General features: G+C 34.6%; 1 protein-coding gene across 1 annotated transcript in view; it reads right to left on the bottom strand.

Moving 5' to 3' along the window:
* Positions 1-23343, bottom strand: part of LOC144438777 (alpha-1,3-mannosyl-glycoprotein 4-beta-N-acetylglucosaminyltransferase A-like) — a 60717-nt gene extending 37374 nt beyond the window's left edge. The window contains exons 1-2 of the mRNA XM_078127943.1: positions 23259-23343; positions 9292-9483 (exon numbers count right to left, since the gene is read on the bottom strand). Of these exons, the coding sequence (XP_077984069.1) occupies positions 9292-9483; positions 23259-23343 (277 nt within the window). The remainder of the gene's footprint in view (positions 1-9291; positions 9484-23258) is intronic.
* Between the last annotated feature and the right edge of the window lie 1130 nt (positions 23344-24473).

The raw sequence follows: 24473 nt of genomic DNA, 5'->3' as shown, positions 1-24473 counted from the left end.
GCATGTATAGACAGTACAGACACAATTTCACTACATGCAGTTGTTACCTACATTCTTCATGGACTTCTGAAGATAACTACATGTAATCACCAACCCATTAAACAAATTACGGTAACAGGTGAAATACTGTCAATAATTGATGAGTACAAAATGTACATGTATGTATAACATATAACATACATACATACATACATACATACATGCATACATACATACATACATACATACATACATACATACATACATACATACATACATACATACATACATACATATATTAATTATACACTATTGTCTTGATAAATGGAGTCACAGTAGTATTTTGTCATCACACATAAGGTTATCAAGTATTATATTGTACCACTATATTATGGCGCAAATCAAGACATCTGATTGGTCTAGACATCGAACAAGTGCATCTAAAATGAGCGATAATGAACAGTTGGCATGTGTTCAAATTTTGATGTTCACTGTTCGTCACGAACGTTGTAGTCCGTGCAGGGATGGGGGTGCAAATGAAACCAGAAAATGTTGTCTTATCTTGTTCCGATATTTTCAATATACTGGTATATTATCGCTAGTGCATATATTGAGTTCACTGGTCAAAACCTCTTGGTATACCATTCACAGGGGGTGGTTTATTGCTTATTTAAAATAGACTGCACACCATTGCACTGTATTCTGTGAGCGCCAGTTTGACAGTAGTCTGTATGACAATCACACTTCCACAACCTGGAAATTCAACTGCGCTATGTCATCAGTGGTCCGTATCGCGTACCGTGCGCCAAACTTCCAAATGTGTAACAATTTCTTTTGGGGGTACAGTGACGCCTCGATACTCATTACAATGTTATGATAATCATGCAAACAGGCGTACTGTTACAATATTGCAATGCATGGCGATGTTATGTCGCCTATATGATGATATGGTAGTGCATGGACAATACACATACATGTAGTATATGGAAGGCACATGTGTAGTTTATACGATGTACATGCGTACTAGTCATTGAGTTGCTACGCGGTAGTTTTGCTGCCGTTGCGTTAGCTATAACAATGTCTTTTTTACTAGTGATAAAGTTATCTTTTTGGAGCCTAGTTTAGAAGCGACGACATAGCTTTTGTTTGATGTTTTTTCTTTACTTTACGGGTAATAAGAACTACTACACAATAAATAATAATAATAATAATAATAATAATAATAATAATAACATTAATACTATTATTATATTCTATTATTAATATTATTATTATTACACAATTACTATTATTACACAATATCATGTTTAGTCAAATCTATCTAAGTTTCCTGATATTTCACTGGGGTTCCTCCACTAAATTTACTAAAATATATAGTACATGGTACATGGTCTATGCAAAATTGCCAGCTCATTAGCTTTCCCACCTACATGTACTGTTACCATGGTTCTAAAACATTAGCAAAGATAATGTAAAGATAATGTACTCTTTTTTTTAAGTGTCGGATCTTGCTGACCAACGGTGAACGGCATGGAAGGAACCATACTGGTTATTTTACTTAGCACTTCTGAAAGTTGAATTGCCAGGCAATAAAAATATTCAACAATATTCATAAATTCCATGTTCTAGGAGTTTTCACGCGTTAATTACATTTTTTTGAGGATGTTCCAGCAGTTTTTCGAGGATGTTCCAGCAGTGCTTTCAGAAGGGCGTGAATTCTGTTAGGCTGATGATCTGCATAATTGTGGCAGTTTCAGAATTCTAGTCTTAAAATAGGAATACTTCAATTGATATATATTTTTAGGGTAAGTTTTGTTGCATGTTTAAACGATACCTGTAGTACTCTACCTGACTGAGGCATACATGTACTCAAAGTGGTACAAGCTGAGTTCATATGCTTTTTTACTAAGGTGAAAATACTTACATAATAACCTTGATTAAACTATTTTAACCATCACTTGTCATTGGCAGAACTCACAATACATGTACATACCACATACAATTCAATGACACAATTTAGTACATAAATACTACATGTAAACGTTGTGGAAGACCCTGCCATGACTGTATCTCCAAAAGACAGTGTTCAATCATCAAAGCCACTGAGGTATGCATCAACTACAAAACAGAGTACCGGGTACATGTACAACAGTGCAGTTCAATCAGCTTTATGCATTGTCTATTTTTATGAGCAGAAAAGCTTATAAACTCATACTGTACCACTAATAGTAGTCTAGTCCCTATACAATGCGTTACAATTACTACAATCATCTCCACTCACATATCTATAGGAAACATGTTATTGTAGCACAGAAATCTGTGCTACCCCCACTGGGCAAAGGGTAAATGACGCATGTCAGTAGTAAGCCAACACAAATTGACAGGCAGTTGTAATTGAGTAGTTCCTTTAGACAGTTGCTTATTAACAAACTCCACCTCCAGTCTGAGACTAAAATCATGTGGGGATGCAATAACTTCATCACGTTTATATGAATGCAGTCGGGGATAGCACAGATTTCTGTGCTAGAATAACATCTTTCCCTATACGTGAATGGAGATGATCATAGTAATCGTAATGTGTCGTATAGGAACTAGACTACACTTAAAGCAGAGGGGGGAAATCATGTACATTTTGAACAGCTACATGTACATATACAAAATTTAAGCCTATATATCCATACTGATAATGCTATCCAGTTTTTGGTGGATATGTGCAACACAGCAATACTGTGAACCTGGAAATTTTCGCTAAAGATTTATTTTCGCTACTTTCACTGGAAAACAAAAACACAAAAAACAAGTAGTGACTAAAATGCCTTCTTGCACATGAACACAATGTACCAGTCTGGTAGTTAGAGGATATTGGAGAACTTGCTGAAGACTGTATTAAAACTTGCAACATTTTGTAGTAGTGAAAATATCCATCCAGGTTTACAATATACATGTATGTGTTATTACCAACCCTGATTATATCAAACATTACAACACCCTCCACTTTGAAATGGCTATAGGCCTGCCCCACCTAAATAGGTTCACAACCAATTTGAACTAAATCTATGTGGTTATACAGAAAACAGTTCTGTTTCAATGGTATGAGAAATCCAAGCAACGGATTTGAGTTGATTCACTTCTTGCATTTGGTTACTAAAAAATTGATAAGTATATCATACATGTACATGTACACAATGAGATGTATGCATTGGATACACCATTTCCATGGCAAAGGTACATACAGAGATCAGCTCATACCATAAAGTCAATATTGTGTTTTTATCTGCTTAAAGCATGGACATCGATTTCGTGAATAGCCTCTACCAAGCTTTAATTTTCTCTTGGAATTACATGTGAAATCATAACTTCAATGACAGACTGAATCTTTGTATCATACACTGTACATCTCCATGGGTCTACTCCATTACAATCATCTCTGCATTCACTAAAATCTATTTTGTAAATATACAAATTTCTCCCGAGTGATCAATCATGTACACAAAATGAGAGATACTTTGTGTTAGCCATCAATGATATTTATAACATTTATTGTAATCAGTCTCCTGGGATTCCACTGTATCATTTTATACATCGGCTCTAATCTAGTCAATTTTTATGTGGCCTACATGTACATGTATTACTTGATGAGGTTGAGTCTGTTGGCATGACAACAGTGGCAGTCGCTAGAGAATTGCATTCAACATGGCTTTATCAAAAGGCTGATTAGCCAAATTAATAAGCTCAAAACATTTGAAGATGAACTTCAAGTGTGGGATAAAAAATCTTGTATTTTTTTTTTCCAAAACAGTATTAATAATAAACTCAGAATCATCGACCTGAACACAAATATAGAACATAGAACTGAAATGATGTTGATAATGAACTCAAAATCAGCTGTCTGGAAACTATAGCCTTTATATGAGTTTTGCGGACTGAGGTTCTACAGCAGAACAGTCCAACCTTAGGAGTAGGAGGGCCAGTAAGCCATACTAACGAGGTCCTCAAAATCTAAATCCAGGCCATAAAAGTTTTATCATACATGTATATCCTATGCACATGCAGTTGCATTGAAACATAATTTGAATCACATAAACCACATAAACAAACATTATTTTATATGCAAAAATGTAAAGATATTGAGAACAAAATTAAAACCAAATTACTGAGCGAGTGGATATCGACAAGCCAGCCACCATATTTGGGCAAAGTGTGCCAGGGTGTGATATAGAAAATTAACGCATGGGTTCAAAGCATGTGCTCTCCATTGAATTACATAGGAAGAGATAGTGGGTATATCAGATATATTGTATATTGGCCATTATCAAACGAGGTAACAGATCACAGTTTTGAAATTCTAACATTTTTCATCATACAGGTAAGATTGGACAGGATGACATCCACTTATTTTAAACTTTTTATACAGTACTCAAAGCTCCATGTTGTTAGAAGTAACAGTGACTTTAAAGTAGCATAAACTCATTGATTAAACTATTCTAGTACATGTACATGTATAACATTGATGTGCAATGGTAATGTAGTATTGAACACATATTGCCTGGCCATGAGGGCTATAGCACCCGTTTATTACACCTGAGGGACTGTGAGTTACCAGAATCACATGCTATTTCCCGAGGCCAAAGGACGAGGGAAATAGCATGTGATTCTGGTAACTCACAGTCATGAGGGGGTAATGAACGGGTGCTATAGCCCGAATATAGGCCAGGCAATATGTGTTTTATAATATATGTACCTCATGCTGTGAACTCGCGGTGGCAGACGACATCGTCAGAAGCTGCCATTTTGACCTGCTGTGAACGCGCGGTGGTCACGTGACCATGTAAAAGTTGATGGAACTATTTCCCAAGGGAAATAGTCATTCTATTTTCGTGACTGATTCTAGCGAATCATGGCACAGCATTATCACTAGGTATATTATAATATGTACTAGTTGAATGTAGTACTCTGTATACATCCTGGACTACTACTATTCTTATAGTAGTTTCAATACAAATGGTACAATGTTTAGTAGTCTGTGTGTCCTGGACTACTGCTAATTTGGTAGTCAAGATACAATGCTTAGTAGTCTGTGTGTCCTGGACTACTGCTAATTTGGTAGTCAAGATACAATGCTTAGTAGTCTGTGTGTCCTGGACTACTGCTAATTTGGTAGTCTAGATACAACGTTTAGTAGTCTATGTGTCCTGGACTAGTGCTAATTTGGTAGTCTAGATACAACGTTTAGTAGTCTATGTGTCCTGGACTACTGCTTACAATGTTTAGATGTCTATGTGTCCTGGACTACTGCTAATTTGGTAGTCTAAATACAATGTTTAGTAGTCTATGTGTCCCGGACTACTGCTAATTTGGTAGTCAAGATACAATGTTTAGTAGTCTATGTGTCCTGGACTACTGCTAATTTGGTAGTCTAGATACAATGCTTAGTAGTCTGTGTGTCCTGGACTACTGCTAATTTGGTAGTCTAGATACAATGTTTAGTAGTCTGTGTGTCCTGGACTACTGCTAATTTGGTAGTCAAGATACAATGTTTAGTAGTCTATGTGTCCTGGACTACTGCTAATTTGGTAGTCTAGATACAATGTTTAGTAGTCTATGTGTCCTGGACTACTGCTAATTTGGTAGTCTAAATACAATGTTTAGTAGTCTGTGTGTCCTGGACTACTGCTAATTTGGTAGTCTAAATACAATGTTTAGTAGTCTATGTGTCCTGGACTACTGCTAATTTGGTAGTCTAGATACAATGTTTAGTAGTCTATGTGTCCTACATGTACATGTAGCTTGTAATGGTTGTACATGTACATGTAGAAACTACATTTACAGGTAAAGCCCCTTTAAACATGCAGTAAACAGTACCATCAAAAAATATATTACTCAGTATGTGCCAATTTTTATAACATACATCTATATTAAATTTTGTATTTAGTTCATAAAACTAAATGAAAAACACTACACCTGGTACTGTGGTTTTTATGAAAAGTTCACATTTGAATAAAGTTGGGCATTTGTTGCTGGGTTTAATAGCTGCATGCAGAGAAAGTAATAGAAGTTCATGTCAATACATTGTAATTATAAGGTACATGTAGATACAAATGTATCTTCTAGCGAATAAAAAGTACAGGTAATCACCATATGGTAACAACTTAGTAATACGTGTACATGTAAACTAAGGCTGCTCTGCACTACTGTAAGTTACATGTATATTGTAGTCCATATGAATATGCATCCATTGCATGACATACTGTGTACCTTATGGTTAACATATGCATTAGCTATTGAAAATATTGTTCTAATTAAAGGACAACATACGATAAATCTAATGTGAATTTTACTTGTCTGAATAAATGACCTATCCCTACACACAAGTTACATACATGTACATGTCATGGCTGTTTCCATTAAAAATCCATTAGCTTGGAAGTTATCCATTTATTTTTCAGATGTACAGACACAGATGGATAGATGCATAGCAGCATGATGGATGGATGTGTGTGTGTGTGTGTGTGTGTGTGTGTGTGTGTGTGTGTGTGTATGATGTATGTGTGTATGTATGTATGTATGTATGTATGTATGTATGTACATATGTATGTATGTATGTATGTATGTATGTATGTATGTATGTATGTATGTATGTATGTATGTATGTATGTATGTATGTATGTATGTATGTATGTATGTATGTATGTATGTATGTATGTATGTATGTATGTATGTATGTATGTATGTATGTATGTATGTACATATGTATGTATGTATGTATGTATGTATGTATGTATGTATGTGTGTATGTATGTATGTATGTATGTATGTATGTATGTATGTATGTATGTATGTATGTATGTATGTATGTATGTATGTATGTATGTATGTATGTATGTATGTATGTATGTGATGTATGTGTGTGTCTGTTTATCTGTACATACATGTACATATACATTTATACATCCTTATATTATAAGCTTACAAGTAACAACTGTGATGTGATTTTTTGCTTTGTTTAAAAACACATATTCACATGTATAAAGAATTGCATAAGGAGAGAGTGAAACAGTCCTGATAAATAAATTCAATCCTGATGGTTCAAATCAATATTCTTTCTCATAGGATATCAAGGCAACATATATAATAGGTCATCACCTGACTGTATATCTAAATGTTATGGAATAGAACGACACATCGCAAGTTCTTTTAAACAGTTAAATTATGTTTGGAAAGATCTAAAAGTCACGCGCACCAAAAAGAACCCTATAGAACACGCCTAAAAGATAGAATAAGTATAGTTAGATACATATTCACATGTATATATATTATTATATATAAATTATAACGTTAATGATTGATATTGATTCTGATAGTCAACTAGATATGTTTATTGTGTCTTGAAAGTAATTACATTATGTACTTACTAATAGTAATAGGTTAAACGTATGTCATGACATCTTTTAAATACATTTTTTGTACATGTATACCGGTACTATTACTGTAGACATTATCAATTCACCAGCTGTTATCTACATGTATACAATGTACCAGTACTACCCATACATGTATTGTCACCTTACTTTACTACTGTACTAGACACAATGCATTTCGGCAATGCATGAAAAACAGTATTCACAGTTATCAACATGATCTAGAACTGATGAGATGAAATTCAATACATTTAATAATATATCATTTGTAGGTATTCTGATGTAATTTTGTGGTCAGCAGGGAGATAAATTTTGTGTATTTGGCAAATTGCCTACAGTTTCTCATCCGCTGTGTAGTGTACCATGTAGAATGCAATAAAGAACAAGAAGTTCCATATGTGAAGACCAAAACGGAGTCCGAGTATATCAGCATATCGTTTTACTTGTTTTTCATCAAACTACATTTTTTACACAACAGCTCAAGTTGTGCATTAAAAAATTACATATAAATTTAGTTTGTGCAGATTGTGATCTCTCCAGCCTCCAGCCTGTCTGTCTGTCTGTCTGTCTGTCTCTGTCTCTCTCTCTGTCTCTCTCTCTCTCTCTCTCTCTCTCTCTCTCTCTCTCTCTCTCTCTCTCTCTCTCTCTCTCTCTCTCTCTCTCTCTCTCTAAAATTTGAGACATGCACACATCTTTAAAATAGATGTAAATAAAACACAAATACAGTACTACATGTATAAATGATTATAATACCATGCACAAGCCAAGTCATTGTCTTTGAACAGAAAATATGGATTATATACCCTGTCATTCTACATCACGACAACCCCTGTCTAAATGTACATGTACATGTGTCACTGGTTCTGTGGCGTTGCTCAAAATAAGAGTCACAACCTTTCAAATTGTCATTATTGTTGCAGATTTGTCACAAATTATGCTTGAGGAGGTACATTGTTCAATATTTTCTCTCTCCAATCAGCTGGAAATACTTGTGACCTAAAGGTTTGCCACTACTTGTATAACAACTCATAGTGACAAGGACCCTTTATAGGACACTCATAGTTTCCTTGGTTGAACGAAAAAAAAAAATATTTGGGAATAACATCTATATTGTACCTATTAAAGCTCACATTCAATGTCACATTTTCACATGTCATGTCCTTACGACAACATGGCAGCCTTTCAATGCCAGTCAGTATTAGTTTCATGCCTTTAGCTATATATAACTTGTCTTTCTATCATTTAAGTACAATGTATATATAGAAACAGTACGTACTTTGACACCTTCCATACGTCATATAGGTACAAATGTACATAGTACATGTAGTGTGTAAGTAATCAAATAGCCCCCACTTATGGCAGCATGAATAAAGCCTGACTATAAACTCAGTAACTGATACTTCACTACTCTATGTTTCCCCTTTCTTAGATCAAAAAATGTGTCACTGAATTGATCATCATATCAGAACTGTTTTTGTGTCAGTAGTGAAGAATAATCTGAATAAGTTAATACATTTAAAGGCCCACAATTCAATCCCAGGTTTTCACATCAGTACTACCTTACATGTATCTATGTGCCATACAGATTTCATACATGTACATGTAGGTTTATTCTTTTGTTCTTCTGCTGTTCGGAGAAAATTTCTTTATAAAATTCTGTTGGTCAACTACTTTCCAAATAATCACATCTGAATTACACTCCTAATTAGACTTGGGTCTTTCAAGATAATTACTTAATCTTTGCTTTTGATGTGAAATGATCAAAAGTGATAAAAAAATGTACAGTTGTTGGTGTGTTTCTCTACCAAATAATTTTAAACGACAAAATCCAAAGCGCTACCATCAAATTGGTGAATACATTATATACAGATGGACCATAGCATTAACTACTTACTTTTGTCTGTGTCCAGGCTACCATTGTGGCCATACTGTACAACTTTGGCACCAGACAAAGCCCCTGCTATCTGATCTTTCAATTGGAAAAGTTCTTGAGAACGTGCTTGGTTCTGTTTCTCTGCATAGCGTAGCCTCTCAAAGACCTCACTCAACTTCTGTTCGTATATTTGGGCTGTGGCTCTGTCATAACCTGTGGCACAATATAACAACAAAATATTTTATGCAAAAGTTTGTCTAGCACACTTTTCACTACTGTGGTACGGTACATGTATGAACTACAAGTCTTCCACTTTTGAAGTTACTATGTTGAAGAATACTCTAACACCCACTCTTAGTTAATATCAAGAATAAAATTGGGGTCATTATACATGTACATGTACCATGCACAAGCCATTTGGAACATAAAAAAATATATACTCTGGTCGCTCTATGTCACAACAACCCACGCCTACGTCATGACAATGGGTGTCTATGTCACGATAACATTTGTCTATGCAAATCGAATAAATTAGTGTATAATGGGACAAACAAATATATTGTGGCACATGTCCCGATACGCCTTCTTGAAGTTTCCCATTGGTATTCTAATAGCTAGTATATTTATTCGAGATGAAATATGTTCACTTTGTTGTTAAATGCACTGTTCAAAAGGCGACGCGAGTACGATTGGGCTAAAATATGCCGTCCTTGGCCCGGGGATGCCGTCAAACATCACGACGGTATGGTAATGCTTCTTGTCGGCAAATAATAAAAAATCAGATAAATAAAAGTCAATGAATGTGAAACACGCGACATTACAAGTGTTTATATATATATCTAGTCTAGCCGTTTTGATTTATTTTGCCATAATATGGGGAGATCATATTTTAGCATTTATACCCACAGACACTGCCAATTAGTCAGAAAGTGTGAGTAAATATCGGTAAATGTTGGTTAATAAGACATGTAGAGTGTAGTTTTTGTTTACTGATGTCTGTTACAACCACCAGCAATGTATTTTTTCACACAATGCTGTTGAGTTTTATTCACCTGTTGAATACGCTCGTCATAGGCTACGTGCTAACCATGTCTCTCTATGACGTCATAAAATCCCGTGGTCTAGGTGGGACCGGAAATACCCGAAAACTCTCGAAGTAAATCCGAAGGGAAGTGACTGAAAAAAGGTCATTTTAAGGTGTTTGCAGACGCTTTTGAAAAGTTTTAAAACCAGAATGCATTTCACAAACATGTAGTCTAGCAAATTAGCGATAGTGAATGTGAGCATTTTGAATCACCTTTAAGTACAAACAACTAACAAGTACAAAATGTATCACCATAACAACAACCGTTCTTAACATCAGAAGCAGAAACTCTTCTCTGTCTGTCTATTTGATTTTAAACTACAATACAATGAGCTCTGTTCTAATCACAAGTTCAAGGTGTGACATAAATCCTTTGATCTACATGTAGCAGGCATACATGTAGTCCTATAGAATAGTATTCATACTGATAGCGTGGCATGAATATCTATCTTACAAACAGTTTCACTTTTTGGCTGAATATGTGTGCACGTGTGCATGTACATGTACATGTAGTTACAAGCTTTAAATAAATATTACTACTGCATACATCATTTTATATTATTACTGTATTCATTAAATCAACAAATGTTACCATATGGTGCTACCACAGGCATTTGTTTCCCGAGTTATGTCTCAGACTGTTTCTATCAGAATACAATAAAATGGCGATCGTTAATATTGACGTATCTGGCCAACTATATATGAAAGGGGTAAAATTACACTTGTTTCTGTGTTCGCGCAGGTTCACTCACCGCGAAAGAAGACAATACGTCAATATTATCGACATTTTATTGTATTCTGATAGAAACAGTCTGAGACATAACTCGGGAAACAAATGCCTGTGGTAGCACCATATGGTACATACACTGTACACATAGATCTGTATAAAACACCACTTGTGGTGCACTGAAAAACATAGTCCCCACACCTGCATACACATTGCAAACATGCATGTGTTTATATTTTGTATATTTCACATCACACCATAGTATAAAGTAAGTCTGCAAGCATTATAATAAATGAAAATCTTGGTAATCTACATCTACATGTACATGTACCTACTGACTATAAAAATTCATTCATTACATGTATAACTGGTGGTAACTGAGAATAGTCATGTCTAAGCTTTGAAACAAGGCATACTAAAAGTTAGAACTACAAATGTAGTGACAACGCACACTGCAAATACAAAAAAGATGTACGCATGTACATGGTAACAACCTGTGTGTACATGTTCATGAAAAACACTGCATCAGGACATACAGACCGGAGATTCTGAACATGACAACAGGAGATACAGAAACAAAGCAGCAGAATATTGATATGTATGTACATGTAACGCACTGAAATTCTGAACATGGCAACAGGAGAATCCGAGATACAGAATTTCAAACATAGCAATTTATGGAATACATGTGTACATGTACATGCTCTACATGTGCACTGCACTGAAATACTAAACATGGTAATACAAGGAGATACAGGATTTCAAACAAAGTAACGGATTATATAAACACATGTATATGTACATGTACATGTACATGTAATTGCACTGAAATTCTAAACATGGCAACAGGAAATACAAAACCTCAAACATAGCAACAGAATAATGAATATATATATACATGTATGCACTGCAATGAAATTCTCAACATGACATTGACAAGAGAAGATACAAATTGTACATGTACAAATGTACATACACTACTAGTACATGTAATTTCAAACATAGCAACATACGTTTGTACATTGTATATGTAACAATACAGATGCAAAATGCAACATGCATGTATAGTACTGTTTTGAAAATCTAAATTTGGCAGCTAGGAAATACTGCATTTCAATTACACTGCCTGAAAAAAACTGAACACAATACATGTGCCAGCATATCAAACAACGGAGAACAATTAACGCTACATTCAATATTTTCCCCTATCTGTTACCAACTGGGTAATTGAATTGTAGGCTTTATCATCTACTCAGTCAGCATATTGTACACAGCATAGCCTATAAGTATAAACTGCTATCAGTACTTCATTATGTTGGTAAATTCAGTGTCAGTCTGCATTAATATTTCAAGCTCACAGATGTTCTTGATAATGTCAAAAGTCACTTTTTCATCAGACACACTCTCACACAGCGTAGCCCAAAATGCAATTTCAATAATGGCAGGCCAATGCTGAAGCAGTCTGGATTATTATCAGCTTTCCTATTTTTCAGAACCTGGAAAAAGTCGCAATTGTTCCTACCACTACCAGTAATATCTAATTCTCAAAGCTTTTTTTTATTGACATTAAGAATTTATTTGTAACCATCAAAATCTCTTTTTGTAACTTTAAATATGAAATTTTGTATATCAATCACACATCTGTAGATTGAATTTATGGCTAGCGATATTTGATCAAGGAAGGGAGAATGTTGATGGTTACCACCTCTCAAAATTCTCCCTTCCTTGATCCAATTTTGCTAGCCAGAGCCCACATTTATACACAACAAGAGGCCGAAAACTTGTCCAACACCATTTTTGCACTCTAATAATTCAGCAACAGTTACTGATAAATCAGTCGTATTGTTGTTTGTTAGGATTAAAATGTCAAATTACCTGATTTGTAAACAACATCAAAATTCACATAGAAACAGGAATGTACATGTATGAACAGAAAAACACAAAAGAACAATTTTTATAATACTTGCTGTTGAGAAAACAAAATACATGATTTTTGCCAAAAATTAAATGTGTTTTTAAATTATTTCTATTGTGAATACATGTAGTACTGCATGAATGATTTTAACAGCCTTCAAGTGAAAATCAATTATACCACTATAAAACATATTAAAGATAATTCAGGACTTTTGAATCTATCATCACACAGCTTTCAACTTTAACCCCCATGCTACATGTACATACAACATAGCCAATCCAATACAGGTAATGATCCGAACTGAAATTGCAGAGTTGCACGCCATTTAGAGCCGCGGTCTAAATTTGTGATATTGTTAGTTTCTTTCTCTTTTAATCTGGGTTCTCTGAACTTGAAGGCAACGTTATAGTACATGTACTGAGTTCCATGAATTCTCACCCAAAAAAAATTATTATTACATATGTAATAGTGTGATCACTTGCACCAATACACATTGCATACCTGCATGTAAATGATGATGCAATCGTCCAATCAGCCAAAAAATAAGCAGCAAAAGATTTGGAAATTGGTAACCTGAGAACTATATTCTTGAATAATCTCCAAAAAATTTGAAATTTGGTAACTTGGAAACTACAAATTACAATGTACATTGTCCACAATATGGGGTCAAACATCTAAGTACGCTCAAAGATAGAGTCAAAGCTACATACATTTTGTATCTATAAATGCTATGTGAATGCCCTTCCCTTCCCCTGAGGTATTTTGTACCAGTACATGCGCTATATTTGTTGAACAGCACTGTGTAATGTTTTTTTTAATACCACACTACTGTACATGTATAATATGTATATAATGGCTTTTTTTAAATCAGTCACATAAATAAATTATGACTCAAAATAGGAACAACACGGAATTAATTAATTACAATCTATCGATATGAGAATTTTGAAACTAGTTATACAATATTGACTTCAATTAGGGATATCATTGTACTACAACAGGATCAACTTAAATTATCGATATCAAATTATGTAAAATCAAATTATTATCCTTTGTCACCTCTAAGGGAAATACCACGGTAGGAAATATGGCCATGTTCACATTAAACGAACGTTAATAACAGGCTGAGAGCGAGAGTGATTTAGATTGCTTCTTTTGTATCACATCTGATTGATGTAATAACTCTTTTTTATTAACTGCAGTGCACAGCCTGCAGGACAAAGTTCATATAATGGCGACATGTATATAGAGGATATAGGGTCATCCATTGTCCAGCAACTCCACCCAGGTCAAGAAAAGTGAACCTTTGTGTCCACACCATGCCTATTGATATACATGTACAATGGTTTCCATAACCATTGCCACTGTACCAGTAGTCAAATGGTGACTCCCAGGACAGTGCCTGACTGATGGCTGACACATATATGTTGTACATACATACATATATACATGTACATTGGAGTAGATGAGTTGAGCTTGGTATACAGCATATACATGCATGTATTGTACACATTTGTACACATATTGTTGGGACTTCAAGAGTAGGTAAGGTACATTTTTTCAACATCATGCTTTAGTTGTCTACCAAAATATTCTAAGAATGGATGTCACCACACCTAACAAGGTACAAATGTACACATGGCATTGTTTACTAAGAATAGCGGACACATAAAGGTACTCCTGATATCTAGTTATACAGCAAATTGAGATGTCAGTGACCTATTAAAGTATGTCTAGCATTATAATGTTGGTGCACACAATACAAATATCCCATAATTCTCTCTGATCTGTATGCTCAGACATACATTTTGTAAACTCTTTCACTGTAGGCAAATCTCACCAGTGTACAGTGGTTTGTGAAAATATTCAAATCTTAGAATTGTTACTGATGAGTTTCTGAATACCCATTCTCTTGGGTTCTGATTGCAGCGATTTTTGATGGAAGGAAATAATAATTTTATGGAATCAGTCAGATTTCTAGACAGGTTACACATTATTATCATTATAATTATGAATATCATATGGTACAAGGGTGCTCACAAATTATAAGGGAAAGTTATACATTTTGTAAAAAAATGTCCTGACAGCTAAAGTTTACTACTGAGCCTCAGTTCAGTTGTGCTAAAAAGTAAATCTATGGGTACATGTACCAGTATTCCCTCTGACATACCACTGAAGCACACAATTTCTTGTGACACACCAAAATTTGTTACTACGTACAGTATGACTCTATGTGGTGACTCACAAGAAATGCCAGTTTTTCTCATTTTGACTCACAACAACAAAATTAGGCTATCATTAGAGGGCACACTGGCCTCTAAGACAATCTGACTGAAGCAGACACTGTAATTTCTATTGACACACCAAAATTTGGTGTTCCCCTATCTCTTACTATGAGTATCAGTGTTTAATTTAAGGGCGGTAAGTAGGTAAAATCTACCGGGGTTCCCACATCATTTTACCGGGGTTCCCCACCTAAACTATGATACATTGCATGGGAAGCACTACCAGTTTTACCTCTTTCCCCCTTTCTGTTACCGGGGTTCCCAAACCTTAGCAAAAACACTGAGTATGACAAGAAATACCAGTTTTTCTCATTTTGTCTCACAACAAAATTTGGCTATTATTAGAGGGCACACTGATGGGTACATGTGTACCGTACATCTTGGTGACACTTTCAATCATAATTGTACTTTAACATTCTGAATGACTTAGAAATGACAATTGAAGTCAGCCACAAAGTTCCAACCATCTGTTTATTAAAGTTCCCAGATTTCAGCAAAATACTACAAGTGCCTGTGGGGTCACCATCGTATAATCAGTGATGTGATTTTTTTGTCCTTATGTAGAAGGGGTCAACTTTTTCTCACCAGATTGAAAAAATATAGGATCAGCCAGGTCATGAGAAACATTGAATTAAATACAGTTGCCCTAAGACATGATATATTTACATACAACCTGACATACATATACATGTACATTGTATGTCGTCTGAAGTCAATGGACATTCTACAGAACAGTAGACAGAGTAATGACATCTTATGCTAGTAATTAATTGTGGCTTTGGTTTACTGAGATAGACACAAACTAAAACAATAGGGAACTTGCAATCCAGACTGAGCATGCTCAGATGCAAAGGACTGTGGGATTATCTGTGGTTATTGTAATACCTAATCTGGAGCTACTGATAAAATAAACCTCCCAAAATGGTCAGGGTGACTATGGATTTATTATTTGTGGTTGCAAACAATGTAACAATATTGTTTACAATACTAATTGATTAGTATTTATTATCACATTTCCCATGGTGCAACATTCAACATGGCGGGTTTGCAAGTTCCCTATTGTTGCCACATGTTGATTCAACAGTATCAAGAGGAACTTGAATGTTGCTTTAATTATATTCTCAGTAAAGTAAGGAGGTATTGTAGAGTTTTATTGACAGAGTTCCATAAACATGCAGTGTACTGCTTTGGGACTTTCAATGTTTACACTATCTTGATCACAGGATGATTAGATTAGAATCACACAACAGAGGAATGTTACATGTATCATCTACTTGTGTAATCTACCACATTGCAGAACAATTATAGGTTACCTATACCTAGTTGCGTCTAGTTGGGCTAAAAAATTACAAATGTACAAATAACATCTGTGACTGTCTGTTATTTTCAAACACCACAATAGCAATATTTTCACACATACGCAGATACATGTACATGTATGACCCTAGTCTGTCTTCAGACACGGATTATATTTTGTCGTATTCCTAAAAAATCCTCTGAAATACTTTTTTTTATTTAAATACTAATTGTGTGCGCACACATACATGTAACCTATAACATATAATAATCACAATGCATATTCTCTGTTCTATACACACGATACAGAACGCACGCTACTCACTGAGGATTCGAATGCATAATTATAATCCGACGTCTGTACCAACCCGGCAGTGCCCTATAGTGGTTAATTAGGCATCTGAGTTAAGCATTCCATTACAAATTAGCATAATATTTACATAATCATGGTGGACAGCCTAACAACTTGGACGCGTAATCATGCATGCGAAGTGAATTTTTACTATCCACGGATAGTCCTAACCTTATCCCTGAACTGAACTGAACATTCTTTACCGAGGTTATAAACCATGTATTTCTTAGTGAGATACATCCATGCTATAACATGCATTATGTCAATGAACGTCGTAATGCAGGTAGTGAAATCTCGTGCAAGCAAAAATGATGCATTTGTTTTGTTATGCGCTCACGAATACATTTTGTACATGTAATTCATAGAAATGAAAGTGTGACGGGTTAGAACAGTCCTAGTCATCTTGACTTCATCGAACATTCAATGCATGCCATGTTTTAATTCTATTAATTTCAGCAGCAAGAACTGTATTAAAGATGAATTACAAAAAAGTCAAGAATACTGTTGACAGTCTAGTATATACAGTTATAACATCTTTATCTACATACGTATGAAAGCTTACATGCATGTATGTCACAGCTGCAGAGAATGAGTGATGTAGACAAAATACTACCTTTACAAATAATAACTTGCATACACAGACACAGTGTGCTCCACAGACGACAGGTGGCTAATTTGCAGTATACAAATTTGCATATATTTGCATACATTTTCATACATTATACTATGTGCGAGCTACTCAAATGATCCTGCACATTCTATTTTACTTGTAGAATTGTAATAGTAGAGTCTGGGCTACTTCATAGTCTGGCATGGGTTAGTTCATTCATAAAATATTTACAAATACATTAAACTCCACAGGTAAGTGACTATTCTACAAATACAGGCTGCTTTCAAAATTCATGTGCATGTACATGTACATTGTTTGTATGTACATGTATGGCATACATTGTATATGATGGAGGTAAACATTGTATTGAATATTTTTGGGATTTTTTTTACATTCTCTGTGATTCTTGGGCAGAATTTGGATGCAGCATGAAAGAATCATTTGAGACCTATTCCTCTACCTGTGGCACTGATCTGTGTCTACATGTATGCTGACATTCATTTTCTCAGCTTGCAAACTTGTGACAATAGCCATTCAAACGGATTAAAGTTAGCCAAAACCATGAAAAGCCATTATAGTACAGTACAGTACAGAATACCAATATGTTTAGATTTTCATAATTACAGGTGACTACATGTACATTTGTCCTTTCCAATGTTTTATACTTTGGGTATTTTGGCCTTCCAAGTTCCAATACATAGATGTGAAATATGGTAAATAAGGCAAATCAAGCCTTGTTGAGATTTTAACCAGAGTTGGTGTATTCTGTTAAATATGAATATAATAACAATAACAATCAGTAAACATGTATATACCGCAGATGAAAAACTTAGTCCAGAATGCTTTCAGTGTTATAAGAACCTCTACTTACAATTTCATTAAAATTCCACATTCATGAAGTATACTAAACCAGTATATACATTTGTACATGTACAATGTATATCAGTGGTAAAACACTATCTGCAGTGACATTACAAAATACTATGAGTATGAAAGAGAAACTCATGATGCGTAAAAAAAAAAAAAAAGTATGCAAGTGTGCCATACTCGGGGTATTTAAATGAGTACTTGTGATGTTCTCCATGACCACAAGTAGAAAACACAAGTATGAGTATAAATGTACAATCATGTACAACTTGTAAATATCATCATGTACATTATACACATATATGTACGTGTACGGACACTCCAGTCATGGAGTTCTGTTATTACATGATGACAAAACCAGCTGAAGGAAGAAAAATACTGGAGAATAACATAATTATACAACCACCAGTAATATCAAAGAAAAATCGGGGAAAATAATTCAATTTTGAATGTTTTAACTCATATTTTGAACATAGCGGAACCAGTGACGTAAACATGCATTGTCAGAATTTTAATTAGATAGGTATTTTCTAATTTAAAACATACATATACATGTACTGTACATGTATAACAATAACAGTCAGCATACAAAATATTGACTGCCATACGTTTTAGAAATACAATTACAGGATACCATACATGTACTCAACTCCTACACTGTAACATCTGCAATAAATGGATCATGAGTACAAAACCGACTACACTTACATACAAAAATGTGTGTCTGACCACATGTTAAAGTATGATTTACCAGACTGGGACTTCAAAACACAATAAATAGCAATTAATATCAATGATCATTGCCACAAGGGCTTACACAACACTTCAAAGATAAACCTACATGTAGTGTACACTTACAAATCAAAGGATTGACTTTGATGAATTCTAACTAGTATGTGGCTCAGTACGTTAACTTGTTAATCATACTGTTACATGTACATGATGATGTACATGTATACACACTACAGATGAAACATTTAACTTCAAATGTTTTAGTGCTATACGTATATGAACATCTACAATGTACTTACAACTTCAATATAATTCCACACACTAAAGTACATTTGTTTCCTGAACCAATATATATATATATATATATATATATATATATATATATATATATATATATATATATATATATATATATATATATATATATATATATATATATATATATATATATATATTATATATATATATATATATATATATAACTCGGTGAGTATCAATCTGCTAAGACAGTGCTCTATACCGCAGTGGCAGAGCGTAATATATATATATATATAGCAAAACTATATATATATATATATATATATATATATATATATATATATATATATATATATATATATATATATATATATATATATATATATATATATATATATATATATATATATATATATATATATATACACATACATATATATACATATATACACATACATATATATACATACAGTATACATATATATACATATATATATATACACATACATACATATATATACATGTACATATATATATATATACATACATATACACACACACACACACACACACACATATATATATATATATATTATTTTACTGATAAAACACTATCTGACAATATAAAGTAATATCACTAATCTAATGTATCCCCATGATACGTAAATACAAGTGTTCCACACTCTGTGTATTTGCACAAGTACATGTAGTTGCGGTGATAAGGCCACAGGTGAAAGTGCAGCAGAAAACACTACAAGCACAAGAGCAAATATCCCAAGTCTTCAAACTGAATGGCTCTCTGTAGCATTGTGTGTATATGTCTGCATAACAGAAAAATCACTGCGAGCAATTCCCAGCACAAAAATTTCAAGTACCATTTCATTCATATTTGAATGTATGTCATCTGGGAAGTACTTCAGTAAAGAGTTTGCATACATCATGTGTATGAAATATGGTCATTTCTCACACATTTACAGAGGTACATGTACATAGGTACATTGCATGACTTGTGTTTTTTTTGCTAGGGTTTGAAAATACTGGTAATCACAGTGCCCTCTGAGCCACCATATACATGTAGTGTACATATATGAACCACATGTATGAACCACTTGATTGGTGAAGTACATTGTAATCATCAAGCCATCATAGTGTATGAATTCATTGATTGGTGAAGTAATCATTATTAAGCCACCATAGTGTATGAATTCCTTGATTGGTGAAGTACTCATCAAGCCATCATAGTGTATGAACACCTTGATTGGTGAAGTAATCATCAAGCCATCATAACAACACAAAAATTAAATTACTACAACATTAACCAAAATACACAGAAGTATTCATTTTAGGAGCCTTTTATAATTACAAGTAGGGAATCAAATGGACCTGTTGTGCAAAATGCAGCCACTCTCCCATAATTCATCTTTCTAAAAAAATAAATAAAGGTGACCGTCTTTTCCTTTGTCATAAACATGACTCTCCCATGTCCACGTATTTCAACATCATGGGTTAAAATACTGTATAAGAAGATAAAAATAGACAATACAGTGTTCTTGCTAATGTTGGAGAACCCCGGTAACAGGAAAGGGAAAGTGGTAAAACTGGCAATGTTTCCCATCTATCATAATTTTGGTGGGGAAGCTCCATAAAATGATCTGGGAACCCTGGTAGATTTTACCTACTTACTGCTCTTAAAAAAACACTGCATTATAGTCTAACACTTGCATACATGTAACCTAGGCTAAGAAAAGTTTGTATTCATTCTTATAAATTACAAGTAAATTACTGCAATATCTGTCTGTTCCTTTACACAGATATGTGACCAAGCCTATAACCATTTCAATGGTAAAGGACAACTCTATCTCACCACCACATTGTTTTGTCATCACTGTAAATAACACTAGACATCTGTCATCAGCTCTGTCAAAAAGGGTGTTCTGATGAGACTATGCAACTATCATACCCCCCACATGGTACCAGCACATATGGTTCTAATTCAAAATGACTTTCAATAGTCGACATCCATGGCCTCCATGTGACACTGCTGTAGCACATGTCAGGTGTCATCTTTGAATAAATTTTCATCAAATTGTAAAACATGATGTCCAACTGTTGTCTTTCTAATTAATTGACACAATCATCTTCCAGTCCGAACAAAGATTTACATTTTTATTGGCTTCCGAATTAAGCTAGATATTGAAGGAATTTAAAATTCTCATTTGGATTGAATGTTTTGTTTTCATGGGCAACTCATTCCAGAACACTCAGATTAGGGTCACAGAGAGGTCATGAAAATGATAAAGAGACCACTCATAGAGTCATACACTACATGTAACAACCACTTTCTTCTGACTTTAACCCACGAAAAACACACCTGTGGATTCCAACTTTGAACATTTTCAAGTACAAAATAATCATTCACCTTTCATCGACATCATAAAATCATGACATCTGAATTTCTGTGACTGTTCCTATGTGCATTTATATCACAGTATGGCTGTGCCACATGGAGGAACACAGACATGGTGATTTTCTCAACGCTGCAGCCATTCGAGGTCAAAATACAGTGCTTTCTAACCAACTTGTTTTGTACAATATTTTGTTGCGTAGAAGACTTTGCAGGTAGTGTGACGATTTGACATTTTTTATTTATTTGATTTCACTTTTTAATAAAATATATATGGGGGGGGGGGGGGTTGAAAGTACTGTGAAGTGAAATGGCCAAACCAAATGTACATATATACATATATACATACATAGTGGTTTCCATTCTTTCAGCACAACAAATGGAATAAGGGCAAAATTCAACTGGTGTCAAAGTACAACTCAATCATTTACTAACCCAACAAACTACCAAATGTAGTTGATTTACTACTTGTGCACCTGAAGGACACTTGGCCCCGACATCAAAGTTCAAAGTTGATAACATTTGTTATCAGATAACATAATAGTTAAACAATAAACACCAAGAATGTTTTAAAGTAAGGCATTGTAATACAACGTACATCTTTGTTTTTACCAGCAACCCTAAGTTACCCTAATGCTATTCCTTTTTAAAGGGCTGTGTTTGAATCATTGGTCATCACAGTTAGTTATAGTGTTGTAGCAAGAATTACATGTGTTCATTCCTTAGTGTCAGAACAATTTCTCTATTATTAGTTCTGCCAGACTGGTGTTTTCACTCGTAAATTTAATCCCAATCCGAAGGGAGCATTTAATTCCGACGAATGTCTTAAATAATCAATATGTGTTTCGAAACAGACCGTGTACCGTTAACGCGTTGTACATGCACAGCATCCACACATGCAATGATGTACATCATTTACTTATCAAGTTTGTCATAATGTGTTTGTAATGTTTCGGTTCATCTACTATCTTGGTGCACGGTCTTCAACACGAGTGTTTGACCAAGTATGCTATGGCTGAGATTTAGCTAAAGTAAATACAGCTATCATTGTAAAATATTCAAACATGGCCTAGTGCCTAGTAGCGGTTCTTCCGGGTTCAAAACCGCACTGTTGTCATCAGTGATTGTATGGTACACCGGTGTCTGTGAGATGACAGTTAAATCTTCCCGATCGCAAGAGTGGTACAATAAATAAATCACAAAAAACCGAAAAGGTTATTTAAAAGCCCCATCAAGGTCTCTTCTTGAACCGCCATGGATTATCTTAAAGCTCCTTGCAGCCGTTGGCGTTGGAAGGTTTCGACTCGGTTCGGACTTACAAGTTACATGACTTACTTCCAGAAGCTTAGCCACACCTCACATGATCCATATAATTTGTTCAGTTTTCGAAATGGCAAGGACATAAATCTAGTACCATTGGAAAGCTGATAATCAAATGAATTTAACGTTTTGCCTTACCTGGTCGATTGCTCAATAACACTAGAGTAAACACACACAAAACCAGGAGAGACAGAACCACTATGCCATTTCTTCGTAAGGCCATTGAAAGAGATATCTATTGCGCATGTGCTGATATTGCGTTGACCTTCCAGGTTAGTTTACGCCCTCAAGATGGCCTCCTTTACTCGAATCTTGATCAAAGTTTAGTACTATTCTTTCTCTCTAAACAGAACAAAACATACTCGATAATTAAATATATGAACATATTATCCTATTTCCCGCGATTAAGTACACTGGATGATCGCAAGTTTTCCCGACGATTGCTGAATTTGAGAAGGAGAAAAATTATATTGGCATTTTAACACTGGTAGACTGGATACCAACGTGGAGGTGTCGTAACGATACCGGTGCGGTACCGCGCAGACTGTAATAACACAATAAACCATTGGAGGCCCAGGCTTTATATTGAACAGGTCAAGTTCAAATTCAAGGTCCAAATATTCAAATTACCGTTTCTCAACAGTGAACAGGAACTAAACTAGCAACACGTACATTTTGTGGCCATATGGATGAGGATTGGGTATTTATATTGTATACTATAATTTACCAAAACATGGCTTCCTACTTGAAAAATCAATGTGAAACAAAATTGACTAAGTCCGTAATTCAATGTAATTGTACGTACAATAACAATCATTTTACACATTAATTATACGTTTTCTATGTATATTGAATTTAACAAGGACAGAGTTTTCAAGTAGGAAGGCATGATAAAATTGTTTTATAAATTAAAAATCCAAAATAAATACATGTACCCAATATTTATCCACGTGGGCAGCTTTAAGTTCAAATCATCAAATCGTTCACAAACCTATCCACGTGTATGCATATATGTGTTGTTTGTTTGAAGCTCTCTCTCTTGCTGAGTAGTGTCACAATTATGCCAAAAAAGATAATTTTGTTTCTGGTCAGCGCGCGCACCTCGTTGGTTTTTTTTGTTGTTGTTTTTTTTTTGGGGGGGGGGGGGGTCGTGTTTGTCCAGTCCATGCAATCTGTAGATCGGGGGGGGGGGAACACAAAAATAACCCTCTCTACATTAATTACTACTTCGATTCAGTGAAGACAACTGCAGAGCCAATTATGAACAGACAAATGACATCTGATCTGCCTCACATATACACTTAAATCGGTCGAGTCTTAGGTACAAAATTAAAATAAAAAAAACAGTAACGG

The sequence above is a fragment of the Glandiceps talaboti genome, chromosome 8 (assembly GCF_964340395.1).
Source record: "Glandiceps talaboti chromosome 8, keGlaTala1.1, whole genome shotgun sequence".
Lineage (NCBI taxonomy): Eukaryota > Metazoa > Hemichordata > Enteropneusta > Spengelidae > Glandiceps > Glandiceps talaboti.
Note: the sequence above shows the minus strand (reverse complement) of the source record. Positions and strands in the feature narration are given on the sequence as shown.